At 42.1% G+C, this 24,135-nt stretch overlaps 1 protein-coding gene across 1 annotated transcript; it reads right to left on the bottom strand.

Moving 5' to 3' along the window:
* Positions 1-8,857: 8,857 nt before the first annotated feature.
* Positions 8,858-9,991, bottom strand: LOC147891183 (xyloglucan endotransglucosylase/hydrolase protein 3-like). Its single transcript, XM_087389931.1, has one exon. It carries the CDS (start codon positions 9,686-9,688, stop codon positions 9,017-9,019), a length of 672 nt encoding a protein of 223 aa, XP_087246057.1. The 5' UTR covers positions 9,689-9,991; the 3' UTR covers positions 8,858-9,016.
* Between the last annotated feature and the right edge of the window lie 14,144 nt (positions 9,992-24,135).

The raw sequence follows: 24,135 nt of genomic DNA, 5'->3' as shown, positions 1-24,135 counted from the left end.
CCAACAACCATGATTTGGTTCGATAGACCACCATCCTTGTCAACATTTATGATCAGACACGTAATTGTGTGTGTGACAATGGATATTGTGTCCTTTTTTTTTCTTATTATAGAATATTACTTAGGCATGTAGCGACTAATTAAGTATCAGGCATGAAACTGACTAGGGCATTAATGAGTAATTGAAGTATCAGGCATGAAACTTATTGAACTGTCAAAAGGTTCGGCCTTGATGATGGAAGTTGTTGCATCAACATGCAACGATATGCCATCCTTGCCAGGGCCCTTCTTAACAAAGCATCTCCCTCCACCCTGTAATAGGAGTCCACTTTGAGAATATCTTTGAATTGCTAAACATAAGGCTCAGAAAATACCAATGTGGCCGATGACACAACATTCCTTATCGGTCAAGTCTGCTTGCATGCAAGTGGGGTAGGTCATATGCCGTACTTGGCAAGTGATTTCCCCTCCATCACAAATCAATGTAGACCAAATTTTGATAATTAAGTTATGCATAGTGAAGGCAAAGTATTGCCTACACACACAAAATTTTTATTCAAAGGCACTAAAGCTCTTGCATTTGAATGACATCTCAAGAGTGGGGGTTCCATGGTGTTAAACTCATTTGATGATGCCAAGGAGTCCACCTTCTCACCACTTTCTTTTTGTGCAGCTAAATTTGTTATACTTGCTACAAGCTCGTAGTACATGCAATATGAGCTTTGCTATGATGTCCTTCTACGATGCAAATGATGATTGCAATATCAATTTTCTTTCTTGTGAGATGCCTTCATTAGAGAATGTGTTAGCACTTTCTTGATACATATTGCAATACTCTTATGAAAGTAGTGACTGAAAGTGTGCATAAAGAACAAATGGAGAGTAATATTTCCATACTATCATGATCACAATGAAAAAACTTTGCAAGCAATATGAACTAGTACTTTTAAGAATTTTATGGAGTAATAAACATTTCACCAAAGGTAATGTTGTCATTCATAAAATGCAACCAAAATTTAAGTATATTGTTTGAACAAAATAACAATATATCCAACCTCCATATGTAAAGCAAGTTATCACCACATCTTTGTTCATGTTTCTAGCATCACTTAGGGATACTATGAATCAAAATAAGAACATTTCATTCCTGTGATAGTGTTTTCCATTGCATGAAAGCCTTTCTTTGTGTGGCAGCAGCATTCCTTTTCCATTGAACATTTAACAAACACTGTTATAGCAAATAGTCCTAACCATTTAACAACCATCAGTTGTGTCTTCACTGCTGTCTTAAAGTCACTTCCTAAAAACACCTGCACGGCATTGCAAACAAAATGAGAAAGTGGGAAAGAATTCACCTTTAGTGTAAGCTTACTCAAGCACACCTTCAAATGCTTTTTTCAAGGACCTTTTTAGCATCTTTTGTATGGGGAATTTTGCAAGAAGTTTTCCTTCGATCTGGCTATGCCTATAATAAGTAGGGGTGTTGAAACAAAAATGGTGCTGAGGCTTTTTTATGGGCTTGTTCTCTCCTCAACACAGCCAATCATCATCACAACTTTTATAGGCCGCCTGTAGAGAGTGAAATGGATTTGTGTGTGTTTATAGAGAGTGAAATGGAATAGTGTGGGTGTGCTTTTCTTTATCAACGATGAAGTTGCAACTTTTAAATCAAAATCCTTGAGCATTAGTTAGTGATCGTCTTGCACCTTGAGGGGAATGAAGAAGCATCTTTCCCAAGCGCATGGAGAATGTAAATCCTCCTTAGTCATATCGAGGGTCAAAAACACTCCCTATTGCAGTTGTAGTGCCAAAGATCCAATCCTACCAATAGATTGATGCTCTCACTCAGCCTCCTTTTCTTGGCTCTACCCCCCTTTCCTATGTCTACATTTCTCTCATTGTCTAACATCCCTGCCTACTTCATACTCTCATTCACCTAGAGCCGATTAGTTGATAGCTTATTGGAAATGGCATCAATAGTAACCTAACCTATCAAGGGTCAGAAACACTAACTTTTGGAGTTGGCACGTTGAAGATCCAAGCCTACCATGAGATTGATGCTCTCACTCAACCTCCTTGTCTTGGCTATAATGCCTTTCCTTCATCGATGGTCTAGATGAGTTACTCATTGCCTGACATGCTTCCTACTCTCATTTGGCCAGCTAATTAATTGACAACTTACTAGAAATGGCATCTGTAGCAACCTAACCTCGATGGTTGTGAAGCTCATAAGTGGCACTACCTTACCTTTGTACTACAAGAACCTGCAACTAAAGATGAAGGTATGAATATGTATTTAAGCCCAATATCAACAAGAGTGTCTAGAGGAGCGAGGAGGGAGAGATTATGAGTTTTACTATAATTAATACATGGGTGTCCTTTTGATTGATCTCTTACCATTGCTAAATGCCAAGTTCACTATTTTTCATTGACTTATGCTTCATTAGTGAAGATTTATATTTCTATCATGTAATGGACTTTATAAAGAACTTATTTGCTAGGTTTCAATCGTCCATTATAAGTTTTGATATTCTAATTGATGTTATGCTTCTTAATTTAAATAAAATCATTATGTAACATAGAAGAGCTAATGGAGCTCTTGACTAGTTTCCACTACTCCATCATTAAAACAGGAGTGATAGTATCAGAAAAAATTAAACATGGGATCTACTAGATTTATTATTGGGTTATTTTGTAGCCAAGTGTGATAACTAGGCTTAGGTATGTGTGATAGTGTCTAAGAAATTGTGTGTTTGGAATGTGTCAAAGGGCAAGTAGCCTTTCAAGAGTGTGGATAAGGTCAAGGAGGACTGTAGAATCTAATCTAAGTCTTAGATAAGTAGCAACCAGCAGAACTTTTTGGAGACCAGAAGCTTTTCCAAGAAGCTCATCCCCTTCTCTCGGATCTTTTAGGAATTCGCACTATAGAATAAGGCTTTGATTGAATTCACGCTGGGAATAAGGCTTTGATTACATTAATTTTTTATAGTGCCGCCCCTCCCCTTTGCTACACAAATTAATTAATTGCCCAATTTTCTCCCTAGGGGTCCCTATTGATGTAGTGTGCCAATGAGTGCTCTCGAACAAAGGAAGGACCACTGAGGGAAGATTTCATTGATCTCAAAGGAATCCTGAAATAATTCAAACATCACAGTACAAGATTACTTGAAACACAAAATCCAAACATAGTTTCTTGCTACATATTAGCATCATGTTTTGCATATTTATAGTCTCTAATGTAGACAATTCTCTCAATTACATCCTATCTTGTGTAGGAGGCTGAAGCTCCTTTGCTATGTAGTACATTTGAAATCAAATGTACGTTGAGGGGAGGTTTTACATCCTTCAAATTTGCTAGTATGTAGTGATAAATTCTTCTATGTCTTGCTCCTATAGTCCTAGAAATCTAGAATCTTTGACACTGGTGTCATTGTTGAAGTTTATCAAAATATCCAGCACCATGTTCTCCCTCAAACCAAAAAGAGTCTCAATGTCATGGAGGAATGGTGGAGTAATAAGTATTCCTTTGCATTAATAATGCATCGGCCAATGTCCAACTTTCCATTTTTAGACCAAAGGACATGTTTTCATAGGTGGATGGGAGTTTTGTACCTGTTTAGGCTTCTCATTGGGACTAGTCTAGAATAATTAAAAGCGTCCATTTCTTGCTTGTCCTCATTTTCTTAGGCAAGTGGCTCTTCATTTTCTTAGACAAGTGGCTCTTCAATGTAGAAATTAGAGTCATTAGAGGAATGACCTTAGAAGAATGGTCAAAGGAAGTATGTGTGGATGAGGTCTCTTCTTGTTGGCTTACCCGAAGAAGAAAAATGAAGGTCATTTCCCAACAGAGAAACATGTCTATGATCTCTATGATCCTTAAGCCTATAAGGAAATTGATATCAACTTCTATATAATAATCATCTGGAAGATTACTTGTGAAATGATTAAGGCACTCCACAAAATGAGGCTCCTCATTGTACACGAAGGTAAGGTAATCAAAAGGAACCCATTGCTATCCTTAACAAAATGTAGTTTGTACTTGATGAAATTGTGGAAGTCCTCTTTTAACTCGTTGGACTTACAAAATAAGGGAAACTATCAATAAATAAGGTTCGTGAGATGAACTCACAAAACAATGTCCATGCCAAGGTCTTGGATAATGCAGTGACAGCCACCATAGGGAATGAGAGCAAAGGAGGGACTAGCATTCTCATGCTCAAATCTTGGATAATGTGGTGATAGCCACCATTGGGAAACTAGAGAAAAGAAGGTACTGTTGGAATATGAAGCCAAAGTAAGTCAAAAATGAGTGTACTAGGTGTCTAGTAGGTGCTTTATAGTCTAGTGAGTCCTATGGATGCCATGTGTCATATTGGGAGTTATCCCATATGCATAGGTGTTCATATGTGTGTGTGTGTGCTCTTATATAAGAGCTGTACTTGTCTAGTGTCAAATCAATCAAGTATCAAGCTACAAGCTCTTTGGTCTACATGTGAGTACTTTCATTTTGGTTCATTGCTATAGTCATTTCATTTCCATTTCATTATGTCTCTCTTTGAGTTTCACTTCCTCTCTCCCTAGTCTACTCTCTCTCTCTCTCTCTCCACCATGTTCCTTCATATGGTATCAGAGCCTCCCTTCCTACCTTCCCCTTCTTCTTGCTCTATCTAGAGGATGAGAGAAGCCCGCAAATGGAAGCTCCTCTCTCCTCTAAGGTAGAGCCTCCCTTCCCTTAGCCTCACCATGGTTCCTCACCATCAAGTATTCTGGTGTCCTAGTGATTGCTGCTGGTCCTCGTTTGTGAGTTCAACTCACTCCCGCATCAGTTCGTGGTTCTCCCTTAGGATTGGCGGACATTCCTCATCAGTTGGTCGCCAAAAACTTGTTTTGGAGTAGTCTAGCGGCAGCTATTTTTTGACTTTTTGAGGTCCGATTTTGACATTTTTTGACATTTTGGCACTGCCCAAACATAAACGACCGTGTCTCGCACCACTTCGAGAAAACAAAATTTAATTTTGTCTATACAACTGTACGAACGTCCGTATGGACCTCTGCAGGCAGATGCGCAACAATGCCAAGAGTTCGTACAACTTGTCAGAAGGCGATTCCAAGCAGTTTTAGGCTACTTTTTGGCATTTTTTGCTCAGATTTGGACTCCGGTGACCTCCACCAGTGATTTGAGCTTCCCGAGCTTACCCACAAGTCATTTCGACTGTACCGACACTTTGATATATTGACTTGAGGCTTCCAATAGTGAGGAATACTCTTTTCACACCTCATCATCTCCTACCGTACATTTTCGCTCATTTTTTTGAGCACTTTCGCTCATTTTTTTGACCCTCTTCTGCGCATTCAGTGACTCTCTAATCGGCACATTGAGAGTCATGATGTGATCTCCCTTGGTAGCTGCTCCTATGGTCTTCATCGACACATCTTTTGAGGCATCCTCGACATGATCATCTTCGACACATCATTGACGAGCAGGATGTGCACACTTCTGTGCGGCAACTACTTCGGGCACATGGGTTCTTTGCCCTTGCTATGCATAAAATGAATGAAATATATCTTTACTACTTTCTTGTTTGAGTCAAGGGTACTCTGCCCTAGGTCGTCCCCCAAAATGAATGCAAATAAATCATGTGTGTTGAGTCAAAGGTTCTATGCCTCGGATAGTCCTCCTAAAAAGATGTATTTTCCTATTTTGTTTTGGTGTGTGGTTCCATGTCTCTCATTAGCCCCTGGAGTCAGGAGGGGATGTACTGTGGGAGCCATGTATTGGCTTTGATAGGTTTAGAGGGGGATGTATTGTGGGAGCCATGTATTGGCTTTGATATATCTCGTTATCAGGCTTGGCCGAGTTCCAGGATGTTGGTGTATTCCTAGACCTATGAGCTGGTCATGTAGCCATGCTATAACGTGAGCCTCTGAGCATGTTGAGTCTCAAGCCATGATAGTGCTTGGATCAACCTCTGAACACGCTCAGACTTTAGCCTCTGAGTTACATAGTGCGCAGAGTTTGATGACCGTCATTGTCATGTTCTGTTCTTGGTTCCATTCCAATAGTCCCTCACATTAGACCGTCATTGTCATGTTCTGTTCTTGATTCCATTCCAGTAGTCTCTCACCTTGCCTTCATGGGGGGGTGTTGAAATATGAAGCCAAAGTGAGTCAAAAATGAGTGTACTAGGTGTCTAGTAGGTGTTTTATAGTCTAGTGAGCCTTATGGATGCCACGTGTCATATTGGGAGTTATCCCATATGCATAGGTGTTCAAATGTGTGTGTGTGCTCTTATGTAAGAGCTTTACTTGTTTAGTGTCAAATTAATCAAGTATCAAGCTACAAGCTCTTTGGTCTACATGTGAGTACTATCATTTTGATTCATTGCTATAGTCATTTCATTTCCATTTCATTATGTCTCTCTTTGAGTATCACTTCCTCTCTCCCTAGTCTACTCTCTCTCTCCACCATGTTCCTTCAGGTACTAGCACCTAATAACCACATTGTCCTAACATGTATGACTTTGAAACACACAACCTTCGATTCCCTTGTGAATCCCTCAGTTTTGGCATCAATCCCATCAAACCCAGTAGGTAAACATATTGCTATATAGTATCAATCATTCAAGTCAAGGGGAAGACAATGGCCACTTTTTTCTTCTACCTTCTACATTGAAATACCAAATACAATGTCTGTCAAGAAACGCCATACTGAATAACTACATTGTCCTTACAATCATGATATTGAGATACATCACCTTCCATTCACCCTGAAAACTCCCCTACCTTCCCAAATAGACTCACAATCACATTGTAAAGAATGTATAAATGCCAAAAGATATTATAATGTGATGGTATCATAGCTTGATTGATTGATGGAGGCGAGTGCATGTCTTATGCCATATATGGCATGTTGCACCCTTGCAAGCCGTGCTTCCTTCCCAAATGTGACTTCAAGATACATCCCTTCCACTCATAAAGAGCATCCCCTCTCTTGCTTTTGGGCAGCTTATGTGGCACCTTAGAAGATCCTCTCATGAATATCTAGTCATTCAAGTTGAAGGTACATGGGATCTATTCAAACAATGCAATTTTCATGTTATTGAAGATACAACTAGCCACAACATTGTACAATCGTGTGGAGATGTTCCTCACCATGCTTACATGGCAATGAATTAGCAAATAAGGGATGCATGAAGGTCTTTACTATTGAACAACAACATAAGAGGGCCAAATAGAGGGAGAGTACAACGCGCACACACACACACACACACAGAGGAGGGAGAAATGGAGCAACATAGCTAGGGGAGAGAGAAAACGATAGAAATGGAGCTACAACACAAGAGAAGAGAGTCTAAAATAGCAAGAATAAAACTTTAGCACTTCAAGGGGACCAAATTGATTGATAGGTTAGGCCTAGAGAAAATGATTTGGTTGGCCCTCAAAGAAGAGACAATGGGAGCTTTCCTCATGAATGCACTTGAAATCACAAATTATAAATATATGAGGATGGAAGATGGATAATTTGTCATGGAGCATCTAACATAGATGTGCATACTCAAAGGAAGGTCATTAGAAATGGCAAACTTAAAGATGAAAATTTTATGGAGTAGATTCTAAAGAGCTTATCCCATTGTATGAGAAATCAAGGTAGTAATCATTGCCAATGAGAAGCAAATTATATCATATGAACTTACTACTTTCGGCACAAGAAGAGGCCACAACTTTTTGGACCTAATCGCCCTTGTGTCCTAGACAAAAGTTCAAGGCAAAGAAAGGAAGTTCCACGGTTCACATAATCAAGGACATATATAGGCCCAATCCCTAAGGGCATGGTACTTACAAAAAGAGCAAGCCAATTCAGAAGAAGCCAAGGTGAGATGTTGTGAGGTGACACCGAGGAAATGCCAACAGAGAAGGCTTTAAGAGAATTGGGCATTTGTGGGAAACCAGGCAATAATGAGAAATGGTGTAATAAGTGTTCTAGGGGTGGAGATCTAGAAGAAGAATGCAAAACTAACTATTAGAATACTTGTACCAATTTGGTCATGATGAATCCGAATGTTGGTTTAATGGTAAAAATCACCAAGTGTCAGCAAATCAAGTAATGACTGATGCCAAGCCATCAAATGGTAAGCCACTACATCCCGAGCAAAAGGGCAAAGATAAGAATGCGGTACATACCAGTTGGAAACACCATCTCTAGAAGCCAAGCCATACTAAAGCTATTCTTAGTATCAAAGTCACAATTGGGGTTGATGAAGCAAATAACTTACGAGTGCCAGATGCTATCATGGCATATAAAGATGCTAATCTTGAAGAAGAATGGGCAGAACAGGTCTCAGGTGGAACTAAGTCATCTCGTGAAAGCAAATCGAACTTTATCATTAAATGATGACACAGGAGTCTGGACTAGTTAGTACAACATCCAACTTATGGGTGTAGACAGGATAGCTCGAGAAAAATGCAGACTAATGGCCATGTAATACTGAGATGGTTAATCAAAAAAGACCAAGTTTGACGGTGCACGTGAAAATCTTGTCATCCACATGTTCCAATCTGCAGCTGAATGAATTTTCGAGTCAGACGTTTCTTTAGAATCCAGAGCTCTAAAACTTGCAACGCAAAACGATCCAAGAAAGAGCACATAAGTCTAGAGAAAGCTCGCGTTCGTACCATGGTGATTCCAGCATCCACATTAAATGTTGTCGATGACAATCTGCGGTTAAGCAAATACTGCAATTTTTGTCAAGACAAGGAAGAAACGCTATAAACAGATATTGCTGCAAAGTTAATCTTGAACCTGAAAGTTTGCCGAGTCGAACGTTACAGAACAAATCTCAAAATGGACACTACAGCTATCAGATCCGTAACAATGAACTATTCAAAACTCAGATCGCTTGGTTTATTTCGAAGGAACCTTCAACCCTGGCAACACTGCAGCTCCCTGTAGCTCTTTTGAGTTACTAAAACCTCGCACTTATTGGAGAAGCTAGAGAACCCTCTAAGGTTACGCAACCTCAACTTTCAGAATTTGGAGAAATTCCGGTGGGAATGCAAACATTTCTGTACCTGCAGATGTATGGAGCATCGCCCCCATCATATTTGCCAGCCCATTTGCCGTCATCGATATCTCCAGCATTCCAGACTGACGCGTACAGAAACATGGGTTTATTGGGGAAACTTTCCCCTTCCTTTCTCTCTGCAACTCTGACTACATTGCCATCTACCAACCATTCGATGCGAGACGGCCCCCAACGGATCGTATACTCGTGAAACTCCTCGGAGCAATCAAACCCAAGTTGATGAATAACCTCCCGATTGCCAGTCCCGACCGTGTAGAAGTTGGTCTGGACAATGCCCTTGTCTTTACCCAGAAATTCGAAGTCGATCTCATCCTGGCTCTTGTCCCCTTCGAGGGAAGAAAGGTAGAAACTGCAGTTGAGGCCACTGGTGTTACCGGAAGGGCACTGGATCTGGGCAGTGAAGGTGCCAGAGTCGAATCTGGTGAGGGTTCTCCAACGGGCACCGCCTCTATGATCGAAGGTGATGACAATTTCATCTTGGAGGGGGTTGTGAAGGCAAACCTCGGGGCAATAATCGACGGCAATCTCTCTGATTTTCTGGGTGAGCAAGAGGGAAGGGGGGAAAGGGGAGGAAGCAAGGAAATCAGGAGAGGATTCAGTTGCCATGGTGGGAAGATTGTACTACACTAGACAAGCAAAGACAAGCAAAATGCACTCTTGACGAGAAGAGTGAGCTATGCACTTCTCATAAGCTAAAGGTAAAACCCACCTAAGGAGTTTGGTTCACCATGGAGTGTGTGAGTTCCACATTACTAGGAGAAAACCGGTGCCTATTTCACCACTTGCCTCCCCTTACTGTCCATCTCACACCGTTTCCATCAAGCGCGTTGCCAGTTTCACCGGTTTCCTCCCCGCAATTTCCATCTCACACCACCGTTTCTATCAGGCCAGTCATCGATTTCATCCCGGTAGCGTCCAATTCACACCGTTTTTCGACCGTCAACAGTGGCCATCATCCAACAACTCACGTACAAATTCAAGAAATGGTGCAATCCGTGGGCCGTTAGATCAAGGCTTTTGGATCGATGGTGCATAAGAGACAATGCGCGGGATGGGGCTATCAAATTCACGAGCAGCGACGGCGACGATCGACCAGTTCATTTATTCCTTCTAATTCATTCGATGAATGTTTGGACCATGCTTTCCCCTTATTAAAAGTTTTCGATCGAACGACTGGGACTGGCTTTCCGCCAACCCCAGCCGTTGATGGGAATATGATGGTATGTAAATGATACAATGGTGTAGGTAATCGCTTGTGGGAGGGCCAATCACCGCTTCACCTGCTTTCTGGCCAGTACAAGGCAACTAACCAATTAGTCGCCAATTCACCTGCTTTTTGGCATACAAATGTTGATAGATGGTGACTATCGGCCGTCAATTCGCACCGGAGTGGCAAGCTTGGGCAATTGCAACGTTTTGTGGTTCTAGCATGATGGTGATCAACGTATGGCACGTGATGCGGGCGACATCACGCATGGGGCTTTATTAACTCGCATGCGGGTGGGCTGTAATTGGCAAGCATTTTAATTGTATGGCTTAGTTTACTGGTATAATCAGTTGGATGTGGATTTGACGCGAAACTTTGCCGGTTAAACTTTTGTCACAGACTTATGATTATGGAATGTGGGGAATCCTATGGTCTAGATTAATCCTCCCACGTTTGTGGGGGTTAAAGGTCACTGTGCCTTTACCCCAGTTATGTACAATACTCAAACACATATATAAATGAATGAAAAAGAAGATTAGGGTGGTTCTATACCCACCAAAACTTGTGTGGCTCTCTCTCTCTCTCTCTCTCCTTCTTCCGTTCTTGCTTCTGTTGAGAGCACTCTCAACTGGTATCAGAGCCCGGGTGATCTAGCTGAGCGTGCGTGAATGTTTAGAAGCTCAACAGCTCTGTGGGAGGAAGGAGAAGCTCTGTGGGAAGCTTTATGGGCGACTTTACTTGCATCCGAGTGTGCAGAGACCTTGGAGGAACCTTTTGGAAAAGTCACTTTGGTTTTGCGAAGTGGTTTTGAGAACCTGTTAAGTGTTTTTCAAAGAAAAAGTCGTTTTTTGAGCTTTTCCCTGTTCCATTCGATGACAGAGACTCCATATTGACTTGTAGAGGCAACTATTGCTTGCTTTTGGTGTCCACTTCACTTCAGGAGCTTCGAAACACCTTCATTCTTGAATCTGGGATCATTTCATTGGATTTCTGACTCACTGTGTCAGTTTCTGCGTTTTTTGCCCGGGTGTTGGAACTCAAGTTTGGAGCAACCATTTGTAGATCTGTCAGTTTCGGTGGACTCAGGACGTCCTAAAACTTCTATGTTGCTCATCATTCGCACTCCAGTGGAGTTTACAAACAGCTCTGTTTCCAAAAATGTTTTTCAGTCCGTGTGTTGGACCCAGTGATTGAGACCATAGTTTCCAAAACCGTCTATCCCATTGCGTTCCGGACGCCCAAAAACCCCTACCTATCAATTCTTGCGTGATTCGGTGGAGGATTTTCAGAGTTAAAGATCTCTATGTGTTCAATTTCGTCTCTCTGTTATGCATTTTTCATTCTAAGGTTTTGAAACCTTAGATTTATGCCACATGGTAGTGGATAAGTGTTGACTCCCATTTCTCACTCATCGGTTAGGATTTTGGAGTTCTGGCAGAAGAGAGATATTTGCAAATTTTCTTGCTGAGTCCGATTATGCAATGGCACCCATGTTGTGAGGCATCTCAGGTTCTGTTTTCAGTAGCGGTCATTATCGTGGGACTATGATTTCTTGAGCATACCTTATGCAGATCACTCTGGTTGCAGTTTGAGCAGTGTGCGCTCATTTGTGGTATGCATTGGGTTGTAGTGGATGATTTATAGGCCATTTTGATGCATTGCGGTCCTTATTAGATGCGCTGATAGGCCCAAATTGCCTTGTGGGATGCTATTTTTTATGGATGCTTTGCACATGGATGCTATTTTATGCTGAGGGACAGCTTTGACACATTGCAGGTGATGCACTGATAGTGCTATGCTCTCTTGGATGAGATATTATTAATGCATATGCCAGTGGATAGTGTTTATGCATGAGTCATTTGGCACTTATTGGCATTTTCTTTTGGGCCAAATTTGCTCATATGGATGCATAGTATATGCACATGAGTCAGATGCATCTTTTGATGCTTTGAGCTTTGAGTTTTGGTGATATTTCACTCTATTGTGGTATACACATTTGGGTGCACCTGGTATTTGGTGTGATTCTCTCTTATAGGCACTAGCAATTGGGATTTTGCTTTATTTGCATCATGGCATTCTCTTCCATGTTTGAAAAGGAGTTTTTTAGAATTAAAAAGTTTGATGGGACAAACTTTTCTTTGTGGAAAGAACAAATAAGGGATGTGCTTATTCAAAAGAAGCAGATTAAACCCTTGGCAAGGATTGAAGCTAAGCCTGCAAATATGTCTGAGGATGATTGGAATGAGTTGGATGCATTAGCAAAGTCTACTATTAGACTTCATCTTGCAGAGTCAGTTTATTTCACAGTAGTAAATGAGCAGACTACGGAAGATTTGTGGAAGAAACTGTGTGCCACTTATGAGAAGGAAACTGCCTCTAATAAAGTTTACCTCATGAAGAGGTTGTTCGAGCTACAAATGAAGGAAGGGGTCTCCATTGCTTCTCACTTGAATGAATTCAATATTATTTTCAGCCAGCTTCAGGCTCAGAAGATGAATTTTGATGCAGAGACTAAGGCAATATTTCTCTTATGTTCATTGCCATCCTCATGGGATACCTTCCGTACAGCTATCAGTAACTCTGCACCTGGTGGAATACTAAAATTTGATGATGTTGTGGGTAGCTTGTTGGCCGAGGAGATTAGACGGAAGTCTATGGATGGCAACAAGTAGGATGCAGCCTTAAATGTGCAAAGGGGCAGATCACAGTTCAGGGGGAAGTCCCAAGAAAGAGGAAAGTCACGTAGCAAATCCAGGGCACGGAACATTGAGTGTTACCACTGTGGCAAGAAGGGCCATATGAAAAAGGATTGCTACAAGCTAAAAAGAGAGCAAAAGGATAAGAAAAAGAATGCAAATTGGGGTGGAAATCAAAAGGAAGAAAGTCCAAGGGAGGACAAAGGAAAAGTGAAGATCGAGGAGATCAATACAGTCACACGTGATAGTGACAATGATGTTCTCTTCATGTCTAGTTTATCTGCAAAATTGCTTACCACTTCAGATGATGCATATTCCCAGGATTGGATTTTGGATTCTAGTGCTTCATTCCATGTTACTCCCCATAGGGAATGGTTCTCCACTTATGACAGTGGAAAGACAGGTTGTGTGCATCTTGGAAATGACTATGCATGTGACATAGTGGGAGCAGGTGACATAAAGTTTTCTTTTGCAAATGGGTCTACATTTGTTTTGAAACATGTGAGACATGTGCCTAAGCTGACCAAGAGTCTTATTTCAGTGGGTTAGCTAGATGATGCTGGTTTTCACACCACTTTTCGCTTTTAGAGTTGTAAAATTCAGAAGGGCTCTATGCTTTTGGCCAGGGGTGCCAAGTGTGGGAATTTGTATCCCTTACATGTATCAGGGGTATTTGATCATGTTGTTGCAATAACCGAGCAGCCAAGCACTTCTTTGTGGCATTGTAGGTTGGGGCACATGAGCCAGAATGGAATGAAACTCTTATGCCGTTTGGGTTATGTACCGCATTTGAGATTCTCTGATTTTGAATTTTGTGAGCACTGTCTCTATGGGAAGCAAACTAAATCAACCAATAAAAGAAGGGGAAAGAAAGAGTTTGAAAAGCTTGATTTGGTGCATTCAGACGTATGTGGTCCCATGCCTACACAGTCGTTAGGCGGGGCTGAATACTATGTGACATTCATTGATGATGCAACTAGGAAAGTGTGGGCTTATGCTATAGCTCGGAAGAGTGATGTGTTCCAAGTATTTCAGAAATGGTTGGCCTTGGTTAAGAATCAGTCAGGTAGAACGCTTAAATGCCTACGGACTAACAATGGTGGAGAGTATCTCTCTCATGACTTTCAGCATTTCTGTGATACACGTGCGATTAAGAGGGAGCTCACATCCCCTCGTACTCCAGAGCAAAATCCAATTACAGAAAAGATGAACCATACCATTCAAGAAAGGTTGTAATGCATTCTTTCCAATGCAAGTCTTTCTGGTGGTTTTTGGGCTGAGGCAATGAAGACTGTAGTGCATGTGATCAATAGATCACCTAGTAAGAGTTTGGATGGTGGTATTCCTGAAGAGGCATGGAGTGGCAAGAAGCCCTCTTACTCTTATTTGTGTATATTTGGGTGTGAGGCATATGCACATGTGCCAAAAGAGCTTCGAAAGAAGCTAGATCCTAAGTTTAGGAAATGCATCTTTCTGGGTTATGGTGAAAGTGGAGAGATGGGCTATCGTCTCTGGGATCCAGAAGCAAAGAAGATCATATGCAGCCATGATGTAGTCTTCAATGAGAAGAAGATGCATAAGGCACCCATGAGGGATGTGGAAATGAGGAGAATCACTTTCCAGGATGTGAATCCACCTGCATATGTTGATAGACAGCAAGCTATCCATGCACCAAATGTGCAAGAAATGGTACCACCAAGTACTCCCATAGGTATACAATCAAGGGTAGATGATGGATCATCTATTAGTGGAAATGATGAGCCAAATGTGGCTGATATGTAGGTGGGACAGCAACCTAAAATGCCCTTGAGAAGATCTTCTAGAGTGTCTAGACCGCTTGATAAGTTTGTTCCAGGGGTAGACTATGTGATGCTTACTGATTGCAGGGAGCCTTCTTGCTACAAAGAGGCTATGATGCATGAGGATCAATGCAAGTGGGAGTATGCTATGCAATCAGAGATGAGTTCACTTATGAAGAATAAGACTTGGGACTTGGTTTCTTTGCCACATGGAAAGAAAGCATTGCAATGTAAATGGGTCTATAAAATGAAGGCCACAGGTGATGATGTGCCTAGGTACAAGGCCCGTTTGGTCGCTAAAGGATTTAAGCAAGAGAAGGGTGTGGACTTTGATGAGATATTCTCTCCGGTTGTGAAGATGACCACACTGAGATGCATGCTTGGACTAGTGGCAACAGAGGATATGGAGCTTATGCAGATGGATGTCAAGACAGCTTTCTTGCATGGGGATTTGCATGACGAAATTTACATGGTGCAGCCAGAAGGCTATGAAGAAAAGGGCAAAGAGCATTTAGTTTGCAAGCTGAAGAAGAGTCTCTATGTCTTAAGCAAGCACCTAGAGAATGGTATCAGAAGTTTGATGCTTTCATTCGGTCCCAAGGTTTTAGAAGGAGTGAAATTGATCACTGCCTCTACACTAAAAGGGCTAAGGATAATAGCCTGATAATCTTGGCACTATATATGGATGATATGCTATTGGCTAGCAAGAATACTTATGAGCTAGATGCATTAAAGGCCAAGTTGCATGAGGCCTTTGATATGAAGGATTTGGGACTTGCAGGTCATATTCTTGGTATGCGCATCACGCATGATCGGAGTAGGAAACTCCTTTGGCTTTCACAAAAAGAGTATGTTACAAAAGTATTACAGCATTTCAATATGGAGGGGAGGAAGAAATTGAGTACTCCATTGCCTTCATATGTGAACTGAGTCATACAGATAGTCCCAAAATCAGATGAGGAAAGGGCCATGATGGCCAAGGTTCCTTATGCATCAGCGGTTGGGAGTCTTATGTATGCTATGATAGCTACTAGACCAGACATTGCATTTGCAGTGGGAGTTGTTAGCCGGTATATGGCTAATCGAGGAGAGAGGCATTGGGAGGCAGTTAAGTGCATCATAAGGTACATGAAGGGTACCAAGGAGATGTGCATCTGCTTTGGTAAAGGAGACATGCGTGTACTTGGGTACACAGATTCAGACTATGTAGGGCATGTGGATAGTAGGAGATCCACTTCTGGTTATGTGTTCACCTTTGCAGGTGGTGCAATGTCGTGGATGTCTCGCGCACAGAAGTGCATTGCATTGTCTACCATAGAGGCTGAGTATGTTGCAGCCACAGAGGGTTGCAAGGAGGCTATATGGCTTGATCGGCTAGTGGGAGATTTGGGGATTCATACAGGTGTACCGACATTGCATAGTGATTCCATGAGTGCTATTCAGCTAGCACGGAATCCGGTCTTTCATGCAAAGACCAAACACATTGAGGTCAAGTACCATCTCATTAGGGAGGTACTTGAGGACAAGCACATAGATCTTGTCAAGGTTCATACAGATGATAACCCTACAGATATGCTGACGAAGAGTCTACCTAGTCAGCGGTTTGAGTATTGTCGTGTATTGATGGGCATTGGATAGTATGCTCACTGGTTGTTCTCCCTTAAAGGCACATTGTCCTTTAAGTGGGAGGTTGTGGGGGTTAAAGGTCACTGTGCCTTTACCCCAGTTATGTACAATACTCAAACACATATATCAATGAATGAAAAAGAAGATTAGGATGGTTCTGCACCCACCAAAACTTGTGTGGCTCTCTGTCTCTCTCTCTCTCCTTCTCCTGTTCTTGCTTCCGTTGAGAGCACTCTCACAGTTGACGAGAACAGGATGGGATAAGTCTTACTAGGTAAAACCTACCTTACAGTTGGTTTAGGATGGGATAAATACTAGGTAAAGGCCATTATCAGCATTTTCGTAGTAGGTAGACTTTTGGCCTCTACTTCCCCTCAAATTCATGTAGGGCACTGTTTGAAGGGAGGAAAAAAGCAATCAAATTGAAAATTCTTGTTGAGTGGAAATCAAATTGAAAATTTTTGAAAGTCGAGCAGCAATATAACTAAAAGATCTAAAACTCTACCTGGCTGGTTTCCTGTTGACTATAATCCAACTAGGTTGAAATTTTAATCGATTGGTGGATGCAAAGTTGAGGCTCTCTTCCTATGTAAGTGTACTAGGCTGAGGCCATGAGGAGGCTAAGTAGTCATGCAGGGGCCATAGGAAAAGGTTACAAAATTTACCGTAATGGTGACTAATAAAGTTGCACGATGTAAGCCCACCACCACTTTTGTAGAGCTCAGTCAATCTCATAGAGGTTGAATGGTCTTGTAAATAGAGGAAGATGATCAGCTAGCCCAAATCAATCTCAATGCCTCAATGACTTTGATAGGATTGAAATTCTCGCTTGTAAACCAAGTATAAACTAGCACGTTTAGTATGGGGAAAATAGCTCACTTTTATTCCTTGTATTTGTGTTAGTCTAGTTCAATTATGTTTATGCATAGAATAACCTATTCCAAGCATAGTTAATCTTTAACACGTTTACATTTTTAGGCATAGGTCAATCTTTAGCCTGTGTTTATGTATAGAATAATCTATTCCAAGCATAGGTTAATCTTTAACACCTATGTTCGGAGACACATTATTTAATGAGATTATTTTATTCCCCATATTTTCTTTGGCCCATCTACAATAATTAAATTATGTTTATGCACATCTATTCTAAGCATAGGTTTATCTTTACACATACCTCTAAGAGGCATCTATTTTTGAAATTCAGACTACATGTTAATGGGGAGCAGGCAAAGGGGTATTAATTAATGCTCCTCAAAGGGGGAGGGTTATCTTCAAAAAATGATTTGATCCCATGATCTTCTATTGTACACACATGAGCCCTACCATGAAGATACAAAGCATTGTGATGTATGGAGGGATGGGTCTTAGGAGGAAAGTCTATAGTAATGGTAAAAGATGAAAAATCATGAGAAATCCATGGGCTTTTTAAAGAGACCAACCTCGCCATGCCCCATATATAAAGTGTAGAAGGGGAGAGTAGTAACTTTTTATATGATTAAATAAAGATTTGACCCCAATATCTTCCATTCTACACACATGAGAGCTAGCATGAAGATAAAAAGCATTACGGTGTATACGGGGATGGGCCACAATAGGAATCTTGGAGGAAAGTCTATGGTAAATGGCAAGTGGATGAAATACTATGAGCCATTTTCGATGAGCTTTTTAACCAAGGAGTCCAACCTCAGCCCATTCCCCCATATGAAGTGTCCAAGAGGATGCTAGTAGCTTTTGAGTTGATGGTGACCTCTTGCTAGTTGATGATGACTTTTTTTTTTACAAAAAGCTGACTTTCATTAAGAGGGGGAGGTCAGTCCCCTAAAAAAAGACCCATAACAAAATTTGGCCTCTGACTAGGAGCGAGAGCCCGGGGCTTACATTGTACTCAGCCATACCTATCCTACCCTAAACGTTGCCTCCACCGAGTTGATGGTGTGGTTGATGACAGGGTCCAAACCATCAAGAAGCTTCCAAAAATCCCTCAAATACACTTTCATGACCACTAGAATAGCTGTGACCCTAAAGCCTACTTGGACTCTATGTTTGAAGACCCCTATACCTAATTTCCCAAACCCCTAGAATTACCACCGCCCTCAGGTACGGCCAGTTGTTGGCTATCAATGGAGAGGGAAGTCTAGCGCACTCCCCGAGCACCGAGAGTCTCCATTGCAAGCCAATGGCGAACCTTGCCATCCGAGCCTCTGATTGCCACCTCCAACTGCTTCCATGCCTCCCTAGTGGCCAGGCACTTCCAGCAAATGTGCGGGACATCTTCTCAAGCGCTTCCACAAAGGGTATAGCTCGGATTGACTTGCCCGTCTCGCAAGTTTGGCTCTCACCGGCATCCACCACTAATTCAAAGAATGAACTTTGCCTTGCCCACCTTGTAGTCCTTCCAGATTTCAGTCAATCTCTTCTTCCACAATCCAGCACCTCGCCTCAGGCCCCACACTCTGTTGAGCCTAATTGCCATGCCCTCTTGCTTTGTTAGGCGTCTACTGATAATCTTGGTTGATATATTTTGGAGCCGGGTTCTACACATCAAACCTGCCATTGATATATTGTGGAACTGGGTTCTACAGATCAAAGGTCCCTCCATTGATGCACAGAATCATAGCTACATTGCCGAATAAGCAAAGCACCTTCTTGGTGAATTCTTGGCCGAACCCCAATCGTAGAGCAACACCGTCATGATGTAGTCCCACCTTATTCTATCATATGCTGTGTCAAGATCTAGACCAAACATCACCAACTTCTGACCAGTGAGGGAGGCATGATCTAGCACAAGAGACATGCTCAAGATGTTATTTGATTCTCAAAGATGTCCCAACCCATGACGAACCCATTCTGTTCCTCGTCCACCACCATGCGATAGAGTTCATGAATTCTAATAGCCAGCTCCTTAGCAATCACCTTGTACAAGGTGTTGAGCATTCTGATAGGCCTCCAATCTCCCACTTTCAATCTGTTCTATCTTTTGGGAATGAGCTTCATGAGCCCTGCATTCACATCTTCAAAAAGTGTGCCATTCGATGCTGCCACATTGGCCATGTCCAAGCAGGTCCTGCCCTAGTACATCCCATAATTCCTTGAAAATTTTGGTGTTCAACTCATCCGGACCAGGAGCTTTTTCATCCACTAGAGTTGTCAGGGCCTCTTCAAGTTCCTACCTAGAGTAGGGCCAAGCCAACAGTCCTTGTTGGTACTTCGACACCCTCAGGGTTAGATCCTCTAGGGCATCTTTAATGTTGAAGTGCCACTCCTTATCGCGATTGCCTCCTCCGCTAGGATATAACTTAACTCCTGAAATTTGGCAACGATATGCCAAAACTATGTGACCAAATTACCCTACATGTCCTACACATGATCAATTATATCTCTCTACCGATTCCTCTTAATGCCTTGGAAAAAGGCCTTAGAGGGGCAGTCGCCCACAGCTAGCTAGGTCTAGTGACTTTTGGTTCTTGCCATCTCTACCTCAGGGAGCTCAGTTTCCTGAATGGCTTCCTCTGTGTTAACCAATAGTGGAGCCTGGTAAGGGTCCTTTGGCGAATTCACGATGGCAGCACATAAGGACTCCTACACCGCCAATGCCCATTCCTTGTGTGCAGCCCTGTACCTCGAATCCTCCTCCTATAAGACCTTTCTAATTGCTCCATCCCAGTTGCTCATCGGGTCTTCCATAGATGTGGAGAACTCCCTCCAGGCCCTCCTTATTCATTTGCAAAATGCTTTTGAGGATAGAAGCTTCTTATTAAAGGCAAAAGGGACATATCTGGAGCGATTGATCGTGATCGAGATAGCGAAGCTCCAGGTGACAAGGATATGATCTGACAAAGCCATCCTGACTATACCTCCCTCCATTGGGCCTCTCATCCACCATACCTCATGAGAAATGTAAAAGCAGTCAAGCCTTCCAGCCCTAAACTCCCCACCCCGCCTCCTATTGGACCATGTGAATTCCCGAAACCCATCTAGATCTAACTCCTTCACCTCCACAAAGCCTCTCTCAAGGCAAAGATCCTCGCAAGCATCTCTCCTGTGTGACCTATCCTCCAAACTCTATGTCACATTCTAGTCCCCTCCCAGCAACCAATTCCCTTCCCCCACACAAGAGCTCAGCACACTCTAGCAAGCCGCCCGCTCCTTTGATAACATGGGAGCGTAGACACTTGCCACACTCAAGGGAAACCGACACACTCACCCGTATGAACCAACCCTCTGAACTCCTACCCACCTCTCGAGGGCTTAAATTATTCTACACTAACACTGTTGACCCTCCCTTCTCCCTAAACAGAGAATTCACAAAGACTTAATACCCAAGCTACCCCATGGCAAACCACCAACTATCCTTGTAGCCACACCTAACCTCTGGTAATGACACTATGTCTGGCGTGACCCTCCTAATCACCATGGACAAACAACCTTTCTTCTTGACCTTGCTACAACATCCCCTAACGTTCCACTTGAAAAAATTGAGTCTGTTATCTCTCATGGAGGACCTCGCCACCTCCTTAATCCGTTTAGACAAAGTTTTAGATCTAGTGACCTACTTGCCTTCATGAACTTTACTCGGCTTACCTTTCTGCTTATTCTTTTCCTCAAACATTCTTTTACGATGATTCACTTTGAGCATCTCAGTCTCGCCAGTGCCCCCATCATCCACAATTGCCATACCCTCTCCATACGCTCTTGTTTTCCCATTGTGAGGGCTTCTTCAAAGGTATTGGATGTACTCGGGCAATGGGAAAACTGAGCAATACTGTCAGGTCCGTCTCCCGATTCATCATTTTTTAGCATCGTCGTCCTTCCCTTTTTCTAGACCATCCTCCATGGCTCCCCACCTGTGTGAGGTGTCTATTCTTTGCCATCCAGCATCTCCTTACGGGTGCTCTTGGGCTCCAAGATTGTCTTAGGCGCCTCTTCTTTGGGAAGCTGTGGTACCTCCTCTTGCTCCTCTTCAAGGCCAAGCATCAACCCTCCATTTTCCCACCTAGTATTCACTGCTCTAATCGAGCAATTTCTCACAAAGTGTCCCATGCATTTGTAGACATAGTACGAGTCCAGGAAAGTACTGAACCTGAGTTGTTAAGCTATGACGAGACTATCCAAAAATTGGATCTTGACAAAGTCTGGAATATCTTGTGACCTATCCCACAAAATCCACACTCTTTTCCTTCCCTCGAGCTGATGTGACACAGGAGGGATTTGCAATACCTTTCCAAGCGAGCTCGCCAAGTATCCAATCTTCTCGCACAACCACGATGGGAGATTGGCAAACTCAACCCAAACCCGAAAATCATGCAAAAGGAACTGGTCAATACTAAAATACGGAGACCAAGGCAAGACCAACACAGGCACCCTAGAGGACTGAAAGCCCCTCCCCCCACCAACTCATTCTTGATTGCCTCCGGTGAGCACTGTAGTAGAAAATCCCCTTTCCTAGGAATCTTGTCGCGTACCATTCACTAGGGAGATCGCTTTCATAGATTATAAACTCCTTGAATTCCTCCATAGAGGGAATCCCACTTGTGAAATAGAGGTAAAAACCACCCCTTGCTAGCCTCTACATCTCTAGGCACACATCTTCAAGGTCGAGCATGCACACTGATCTGTGAGCCTTATGGGCTTTGAACCACAGCTTTCTTTATGTCTCCTTTGCCCTTCGCCGCCGACATCTTCGCATGAAGAAATCATCTAGCTTCGTCCTCAGGCAGAGGCATGAAACTACTGTGGATCTTCTTGATGAGAATCTCAAAGTACGAGGGTGAATTATCACCACCCTCATCAATTTCCTCGAGGGATTCAGAACAGTCTTTAGATTTTGAGCCTCCTCCCTGCACCTCCATCTCCTATAGACTGTTTGAGTCTGTGTCATCATGCTCAACGTCCTTCGACATCTCCAAAGGGGAGATTTTGGCACATGGGTGTTTCAAGGTGGACCCCCACTCATATCCATGTAGATAGGAAAGACATGTATTCACCATGCACTGGGCCAATGGGCAATTCAGTTGCAAATTTTATACAAGGGAGTTCTATGATGACATTTTACTCACATAATGATGATATGGCTTTATTAATGGGTAGGTTAAGGCCACTGTCCTTCTAAGAAAGTGTCATGATTGAATAGTTGAGATTAAATCACAACCAGCCCTTAACCTAATACATACGTAAACTAAAGCATACAACCCATAAATTTTCCCTTCCCTTCTCCCCATCTCAAATTCCCCCCCTCTTTACAATATTAGTCCCCTCCATAATTGTACCGCCCTCTTAATTTGCACCTCTCAGGCTTGCCTCCCCATCCCCCTTTTATTTAACTATCCCCTTAGTTTAATCATGCATTTGCTCTTTTCCTTTTTCTTTTCCACAACTAACGAATTTTAATACTTTATTAAGCAAGGGGATAATTTAATTTTCAAATGGGGAAACTATTTGGTAAGAATCATCTTTTTACCTGCATAATGAATCTTACCCAATTCGTTCACTAGTTTTGATCTACAAGGCCTTCTCAAACTACAAGTTAAGCTTTTAAAGCTATTGCTAAGAGCCATTTCTTTTAGCATTGGAAACTCAATTACTTTGTTCTTCTACTACAAAAGAATGGGGATCCACATTTATCCTTTGATCCTATGGTTAAGAGCCTTTATTTTCATTTCACTTAGAGAGAGGGAGTACTACATATTCACTTAGAGAGAGAGAGAGAGAGAGAGAGAGTACTACATATACTAATCTTATAGGGAACAAGGGCATCCATGTTAATAATTTGATCATATGGTTAAGAGCCTTTAGAGAGAAGGAGTACTACATACTAGTTTTCAAAGAATTAATTAGAATTTGAGCTCATCACCCCAGCCCTCTCTCACACATGAGTCTTACCACTATCTTCAATGAGGCTACATTGAGGGGAATGCCATCCAATGGTCCCCAACTTGTCCTCTTTCTTATAATAGACTTTTTCCTCTTTTTAGTAGTCCCTACCTTCCTCCAAAACAAAGGAGAAATGGCTTGGGTGCACAATGTCAAAGATGATGTCAGCCAAAAGGACCAAAATGGCCCCTATGTTTGGACATAGAGCAAAAGCAATGCAGGATCATCCTGATCCAAGAAGTCTATGGGCTTCAACAGTTCACGCAAGAAAAGGAGAGATAGCATAAGTACAGAAGTTATTGATTGAGTGACAATATTTTGGCATGAGAATATGAGAGTTTCTCCAAATAAGGACACCTACAAAAAGCAAATAGGATGCAAGCAGTGGGACGAACACATCATACACATGCTTGATATAATGCAGGTCAATGGTGGTTGCCTAACCAATCAACTGGTTGTTTGTGAATGACTTCGGGAATAGTTTACCTGTTTAATTTAATTTTTAAATTGGGATGGACTTGATTTGATTGTCCTAAACCAGTCGTGGTGGCTAGAACATCAAGCAATATGTCACCTTGTTGGCTTAGGTCAAACACCAATTATGCGGTTGTCCTAAACTAGCATGGTTGAACAACAATGTATTTCACCAACCTAGTGGTTATCTGTGAATGGGCTTTGGAATATTTTAATTGTTTAATTTCTAAACTGGGCTGGCTTGGACTTAATGATTGTCCTAAACCAACCTAGTGGTTGGAACATCATACAATAGATCACCGTGCTGGTTTAGGTCAAACACTGTGATTATCCTAAACCAACGTGGTCGAACAACAATATATTTTGCAATAAAAAGAAACA

Source organism: Dipteris shenzhenensis, chromosome 18 (genome assembly GCF_047967505.1).
Source record: "Dipteris shenzhenensis isolate YYH24624 ecotype China chromosome 18, Dip_SZ_1.0, whole genome shotgun sequence".
In the NCBI taxonomy this organism is placed as follows: domain Eukaryota; kingdom Viridiplantae; phylum Streptophyta; class Polypodiopsida; order Gleicheniales; family Dipteridaceae; genus Dipteris; species Dipteris shenzhenensis.
This window is presented reverse-complemented; position numbering and strand designations above follow the sequence as displayed.

Bases quoted from the DNA above. Each gene is read 5' to 3' on its own strand.
- LOC147891183 (XM_087389931.1), bottom strand. From the start codon at position 9,688: ATGGCAACTGAATCCTCTCCTGATTTCCTTGCTTCCTCCCCTTTCCCC.